Here is a 7,800-nt window from a genome sequence, read left to right as displayed (position 1 = left end):
CTGTGTTACTTTAGAATGTCCAATTAAAATATATTTTGTTAGAATAGCACAAAAGTATTTTATTGCATGAAGCCAGTAACAACATTCATTTGCTACAGTCTGAGCAGTATATAATTTATATTTTCCTCAATCATTGCTGGTTCATGCATCCTTCTACCACTGGATAACTTTGAATTAAGTATTTGGGCTCAAACACTCTGCCAGGAATAAAATACAAGTACAGTCAAAGACAAAAGTCGTCTTCTGAAGTTTGGTGAAAATCTGGTGGTGGTGGTTTAGATTTGCCTCCCCATAGAGGAGGTCACGGGCAAACAAAAGCCCGTCAGAGACATGTGCTTCTAAATCATGGAATATAGTCTAGCGTGGGGGTGGGTACGTGGCTACAACCCCCAGAATCACAGAGGTAGATGCCTGTGCAATAATCTCTGCTGCCAAATGAAAGGCTCATCCCTATTATGAAGCTGCTCGCTAATACCACACCGAAGTCGAGATGTTGCGGGACAGTCCAGAACATAATGGAGCAGGGGCTGTTCACTGATGTCAAAGCAGTGAGGGCACGGCTCTGGGTTGCTGTTTGTCATCTGGCCACAGCATGGAAACCCCAGGCGTAGGTGGCGAAGTGAAACCAGTAGGTAGTTGGATGTTCCATGGGGAACTGTCACAGGTGCATACGCTGTTTCTATGGCGTACCAGGTAGCGGAGCGGGAACCTTCATATATCTGGAACTGATGATCCTCCCACGAAAGGTGCCTGACGGTGTAAGCCACCCTTCGCAAGAGAAGGGATAGACTAGGATGCAGCTGAAACGTGGGAACAGGGAATGTGGCAGCGTGGCGAGCATCAGCTTCAGCACGCTCATTGCCAGCAATACCAACATGCCCAGGAAGCCAGTGAAGGATAACTTCACCCCCCTGACCAGTGATGGAGGCTGCAACAGCTATGATGGCCGTAAGGTACTTGTTATCAGTGTAGCGTTGTGTTTGGAGGCCACATACAGAAGAAAGCGAGTCCGTATGGATAATAATGCACCGATAGAAGTGTCGATCAGCATGGCGAAGGGTGCCGAGGATGGCAACGAGCTCGGTCTGATAGTCCGAAACGCTGGAGGTGACACGCCAGGACTCAACCCACTCATCACAAACAAAAGCAGCACCTGCAGACCCATCATCACTAACAGACCCGTCAGTATAGTAGACTGCAGCATCTGGAGTGGAGAGAGCTGCCACATGACTGAGACTATCCTGGCAAAGAACAGCAGGAAAAGAGGACCTGGGGACTGCTGTGGTGGGCTCAACACATCTGATCAAAGGCGGGAGCCAAGGAGGAGCAGGGGCATATGCAGGATCGGGCAAATCAGGACCACCACAGATGGCATTAGTGGCGTCAAGCTTACGAACAATGTCTGCAGCAAGCAGAATCCAATCACCTCCAGGGTGCGGATTTGGGGGCCGATCAAGGGTACGCTGGAGGAGTACAGACACTGTAAAGCGAGGCCAATGCCGACAAAGCTGAGCAATGACAGCTGTAGTTCGCTCCCAAATGCGGTGCTGCAGGGAGGGAAAACCGCTCTCAGCCCGAAGGTTGACCAGGCGCATCCAGGGAGGTGCGCCAAGCATTACACGCAGCACAGTGTTTTGCAGTACCTCCAAAGAAAGACGAAGTGACTCCAAGACTTCAACAAGACATACAGCCCTGTAATCCACAATGGAATGGATAGCATATGAATAAAAAGTCTGTAGGACACTGTACAAGGCACCCAGGTTGCTGTGTGAAAGGGCTTTGAGGGCAGCGATGCGGGTAGCTGCCCGCTCCCTGATATAGTGAACATGAGTGGCAAACGTCAGACGGCTGTCAAACCATACACCCAGGTACTGGTGACAGTGAACGATGTCAAGGCTATGACCCCCAAGAAGAAGGGGACGGTCTGGCTGGCGGAGACCAAAAGGCAGGCATTTGGTTTTTTTGGAAATTGATTTTAAGGCCAAGCTCACAGCATTTGGAGTGTAAGCGGGAAAGCGCAGTTGGCGCCTGGGTGTAACAGTCCTGTCTGGAGAAAACCAGCGCCAGGTCATCTGCATAGCAGAACAGAGCAACCCCTTGGCCATAATCGATTGTAAGCAGGTCCCCAACTAGCACATTAAATAAAAGAGGACTCAGCACACTGCCCTGGGGTGTGCCATTGACATGCGGGTAGGTGGGGGATATTCTGCCCTAATAATGAACACAAGCAGCACGGCCGTGGAAGAAGTCCCACACCCAGGAGAGGAGGCGACCACCCAAGCCCTTTGTTGCAAGCGCCGCAAGTATTGCATCTGGGTTGGCAAGTTCAAACGCCTTCTCGAGATTGAGGAAGACAGCCATGCCACGACCACTCCTCAGCTCTCCAAGAAAGGAGGCTGGGCAATGCTGAGCACTCCTGCCAGGGAGGTAAGCAAAAAGGCGGGGATGGAGCGGCACCAACCTCCAGATAAGACGAGAGAGGACAAGCCTCTCAGCAGTCTTGGCAATGCAGCTGAGGAGGGAAATCAGCCTCATGGTAGCCGGGTCATGTGGTTTAGGGACGGAGTGAATAACGGTTGTCTTCCACAATCCAGGGAGACATCCTGCATGCCACAAGCGATTGAATAGGTCTAGGACATGCGCCTTCCCTCCCTGGCCTATATGAGCCAGGAGGGAGTATACAAGGCCATCAGGGCCCGGAGCCATGTCCTTACTTCTGCACAAGGCTCGATCTAGCTCCCCCACGGTGAAGGGGTGGTCTGCAATGTCCGGAAGCAAACAAGCAGCCTTGACAGCATCTCTGCGGGAGCCTGCAAGGCGAGCTTGCAGGTCACTGACAGACTGTGGCAAGTTCGTGGAGGCAGTACGAGCAGCGAAGTGGGCAGCTAGGTGATCAGCCTTGCCTGCAGGGTCAGGATGCAATGGTGGCCTAGCTGGTCAGGGAGAGGAGACGGACTTGATTCTCGCCCAAATCTCCCCAAGTGTGGAGCGTGAATCAAGCGACCTGCACCACCTCATCCAAGCCTCCTCCCGGATGCGGCGCTTTTCCTGTGAAACATGTCGCTCCACTGCAGCCAGATATCTCCTGGTTGGTGAGGAAGGCCACCAACTGTAGGTCTCACGGGCCGAGTTTAGCCAATGGTTCAGCTCTTGGACCCGCTCATCATAGAACCAGTGGTCCTTGATGAAAACCGTGGGGCGCTTGGTGAGGGGAATACTGGCTGCAGCAGAGCGACGCAAGGCATGGGTAACCTGCTCTGCATAGTCCTCAAGGGAATGCGGGGGAACAACCTTGTCCAAGGCAATCTCAACTGCCTGCACATGCTCAGTCCAGTGTGCACGCCGTAAGTCCCAGCGAGGTGGAGGCGGCAGGGGAGGTGGAAGAGGAGCCGCCGGCAATTCCATCACCACAGCAAAATGATCGCTGGTGAGGAATGGGTGCAAGGACCATGTTGTCACATCAGCAAGAGGTGCAGAGACAAGGGAGAGGTCGAGCCTCCCACCACTAACATGCGTGGACTTGAACAAGTCGTTCAGTAAGAAGACCCCCGCAGTTTCCCCGAGGGCGATGGCAACATGTCGCCCTGCCTCATTCGCCGGGTGGGGCGAGGAAAGGAGAGGATGGTGGGCATTGAAGTCCCCCCCGATGAGGGTGGACTCGGCTGCAGCATGATGGAGGAGCTCACCAATGTCTAAGGTCCCACCATGGCTCTTATATATGTTATAAATGGTCAAGGAGGTCGTGGCAAGCTGCAAAATGACTCCTTGAGCCTCAGCACCCTCACCGCAGTGAATAGGAGGGCTACACTCTGCAAGGGATGTGATCCCGAACCAGGATGGCACACCCCTGCGTTTCACCCGGAACCTTAGGGAGGAAAAAGCCGTTGTACCCCCGGAGTCGAAAAGGAGAGTTGTGGGGTAGGAGTGCCTCCTGGAGAAGGAGGACATGAATACCCTCCTTGATAGCCACCTCCTGGAGGTGAGGGAGCTTACTCCATGCTCCTACGCAGATCCACTGAAGGATTCAGAGGCAGCCTGCATCATCTGGGACCGTGGAGGGTAAGCAGTTTCCTGCAGAAGTCTGAGAGTTCCTCCCTCCGCCTCTGCCACTGCTGAGGCTGGAACTGGCCCTGATGGATCGATGGCCAGGTTGTAAGACAGACGATTTGCCTCTACCACTGCTGAGGCTGGAGTTGACTCTGGAGAGATGGTGGCCGGGCCATGAGGTCGGCACTCTGCCCCTACCCTTGCTGAAGTTTGTGTTGGTCCTGGTGAGGTGGTGATCGGGCTGTGAGAGCGGCACCTGGCCTCTGGCACTGCTGAGGTTGTATTCAGTCCTGACAAGTGGGTAGACAGGCCGCGAGTTTGATGGCTGTGTTTTTGGAACGGGAAGGGCCTGGGTTGTTGCCGACGGGTCGTGAGACGAAGGCCGAGGAGTAGGTGGAGAGGAGCGAAGCTGTCGCTTTGCCTCCATTACATTTGTGATGATTTGGTCAACAGTGGCCACCAGGGGCATAGTGTCGATGCTCTTTCCGAGTATTGTCTCCAGGATTTGAGCCAAGCTCAGGGCAATTTCTTTTCCTACCAGTCACAGGTCCTCTACAGTGAAGAGAACCTGGGGAGAGCTCAGAGTGTGTGGTGTTACAGGAGCTGATGTTTCGATCGGTTGCGGGACTGTGGTCGGAGGAGGATGGTGAATTTCCACAGTCACGGTCTGACGAGGTGGAGCAGACGGTAAAGGCGGAAAGTCGCTCCCCTCTAGAGGTGGGGGAGGAGGCACTGTAGGTGCATGGCGTTGCTGGCCCCAGACAAATGTCCCTGGAGGTGCAGGTGTGGAGCTAGCTGCTTGCTTTTGCTGAACCCAGGCTACCTGGCGTTCCTGGCCCTGCTGGACATGTGCAGCTCTGATGGGGCAGCTGGGGTGCCACACATGATGCGGCCGAAGCAGTTGGGGCAACGGGAGGTAACTGCCTCTTTGGCTTTGAATTTATCAGGCAGCGCTATGTATCATGAGGGCTGCTGCATATCCCACAAACGACAGGCCTGTTGCAGGTGGCTCTGTGGTGCCTGTATCTCTGACACCTGTAGCAACAGAGAGGTTCGGGGGTATACGGGAGGAGATATAGGTGCCCCAGTTCCCTAGGTCGAGAGAGGTAAGCAGAGGGCCCCGCAGAGTTATTAGTACCTGGCGAGTCTCCTCTCTGGTGCGCATCCTCTGGCACCGTACAGCTTCTTCCACCTGAGGATGACGCAAAAGGAGATCGACCGGCATCCTCAGGGGATACCCCATCACAATTGCCTTGGTCGACCTCTCCCCTGGTGTGAGCTCCACCAGCCTGATGGGGTTGGCCTCGTCCTGGGCTGCCGCCTTGAGAAGATCGTATGTGATCTCATCCTTTGGGACTAAGACAGAGCTCGCATCTTTGCCTATAATGTTGGTGGCCTTCAATTCCGGCAGGCGGCATTCTAAAGCTGCGACAGCATCGTAGCTCATCTCGTGTCCTTCCTAGCGAGGCACACGGAAGGCCGGGTATGATTAGCGGGGTGGAGGGGGCACAGCCACAGTTACCATAGGTCAAACGACAAGAGGAGGCCTGCGAGGAGCCCCGGAGCATGGTGCCAGAGTGGCATCATTTCCCTGCTCACGGCGTCTTGACTTTTTACTGCTCACTAGTGTGAAGCCATCACCGTCAGGACATGCAGGAGTTGCAGCAGAGGGCGCAAGTGGGACAACAGGAATGACAGCATCCATAGTCATTCGCTCGTGGAGGCAGGCCGATTTCACAGGCCGAGCTTTGGAAGGGGAGGCGCAGGTGGCAAGCTGAGAGAGAGGGCCAGGGACAGGAGCCGAGGCAGCAGGCAGGGAGGGGCATGTATCGACAGGAGCAGAAGAGTGAGAGCTGGAGGTGGAGGAGCGTCTCTCCCTCTTACTCCCCTTGGTGCTAGATGGCCTACAAGAACCTAGGCACTGGGGCTGAGGTCGAGGGATGTGGGAAAGACCCGAAGATCGGGTACTAGGAGAAGCCTCCATGACTCAAAGACAGGCAAATCTACCAAGAAACAGACAACACACACGCTAGACACACACGCACAACACACACACAGTCACTCCAAAAGAATAACAGAAAAACGGCAAGTCCCTACAGTGACGGGCAACCTATTCTCCCCACCCTCTAAAGGGCGACGTAGGAGGCCCCGCCACTGCCCCGTGAGGGTCTTCCCTAATCCACCAGAGCCGCCCTCACTGCCTGCTTTAACCAGGCCCTAATGGACCCCCTTCATGGAAGTGCCCTAACAGCACCCCTTCAGGGTTCGGCGTCGTACTACAGTGAGGGACACTAACGGCAGGCCAAAACACACACACACATACACACACACACACACAGCAAACACAGTCAGACAGGCGTCTGCCATAGAGACAGAGTCCCAGCAAAAAGCTGTGAAACACAGCAAAATTCTTCTCAGTGCCAGAGACTAAGTCCCTAAAGTGGCTAAAAACTGAGAAAAACGCAAGAAAATCTTTCTCTATGACTGAGACAAAGTCCATTGTTAGAGAGAGAATGCCAGAGCTCTGCTCAACACGGTGGCTGGTCAGAGAGTGTGAGAATCTGGTGCAGTCCGCTTTTTATCGAACGGACGGTTGGTAGCACTGACGAGTTGCCATTTGCTCCAGGTGACCGGCCTGTGGATGCCAGCATATCTTTTTGTAACCAAACGAAACTAATCTACATATCAAGTCTTTCTGAATGCTGTTTTTATTTAGTATATATGAAGCGTTTCTCATCTTTTCTTTTTCGTTACCACGTCCACAACGTTACAATGCAGTTAGCTAAGTATGTGTTCGGAATTCAGCTCTCCAGATATATTAACTGTAAATCAGCTAATAAAGTTCATCATTATGGCCAGGGACTGACATTATTTAACAGTGTTGTAAAACAAAACTGACTTGTATTCAACACCTGATAACGGGGTTACTGTATTATGATAATCGATTTTTTATTTATTTATTTATATATTTTTTTAGAATGGCTGGCGAACTGAATCCCACTGACGAGCTCGAACACATAAACCAAACGACCGAAGTTTACGCACAACTGTTTGTGTGCTTCATTGTTGGTACAGTTCGTGTCCTACGGTGTAAACACAGTTTACAGGTGCTGCTTCCATATCTGTGATTTTTTCCTGGTCCTATAGTGGTAACATTAGTACGACCTGAACGATGCCGGTTCTCCGTTGTGCCTTCCTCCTGAATTCATTTAATCCACCTTTCTATGGTTATGCTTATACCAAATGTTTGAACTGTCAGTTCAGGATTCACTTCCCGTAAATAAAGGAAGATCATGCTACATTTCATCTCCCTGATAGTTGGATGAATGTTGCTTTCCCTCTCCATATCAAGGCACAGCAGGTCTGCTTGACGTTTTGTTTTAAGGTGTAAGATGAAATTCCGTGTGATCATCACCTAACCTTTAGCATTTCGTCTCTCATACGAAATTCGGACTCAGTAATTCTGGCAAATCGCTATTATGGCTTCGAAATTTCCTGGGTTCATTTATACAGTCATTTCCATCAGCATCAATGAAGCTTGAGGAAGTCAGGCTAGCCAACCACAAACATGTAACTATGGTAGAGCTCATAATGTTTCAAGTGTTGCTCTTAATCTTCGGACAAAACCGCGACACGACTTTTGTCTTTGACTGTACACACTTGAAACAGACCATTAATTAATTCTCTCTCTCTCTCTCTCTCTCACACACACACACACACACATACACACATCCAAACTATCTCTTAGCTACA

The 7,800-nt window shown here is 52.0% G+C and overlaps 1 protein-coding gene across 1 annotated transcript; it reads right to left on the bottom strand.

The window, feature by feature from the left end:
* Positions 1–395: 395 nt before the first annotated feature.
* LOC145418734 (uncharacterized) lies at positions 396–2,105 on the bottom strand. Its single transcript, XM_080287069.1, has one exon. It carries the CDS (start codon positions 2,103–2,105, stop codon positions 396–398), a length of 1,710 nt encoding a protein of 569 aa, XP_080143195.1.
* Positions 2,106–7,800: the final 5,695 nt, after the last annotated feature.

Source organism: Coenobita brevimanus, chromosome 116, assembly GCF_032717465.1.
Source record: "Coenobita brevimanus isolate Jiangsu-jjx chromosome 116, ASM3271746v2, whole genome shotgun sequence".
Lineage (NCBI taxonomy): Eukaryota > Metazoa > Arthropoda > Malacostraca > Decapoda > Coenobitidae > Coenobita > Coenobita brevimanus.
Note: the sequence above shows the minus strand (reverse complement) of the source record. Positions and strands in the feature narration are given on the sequence as shown.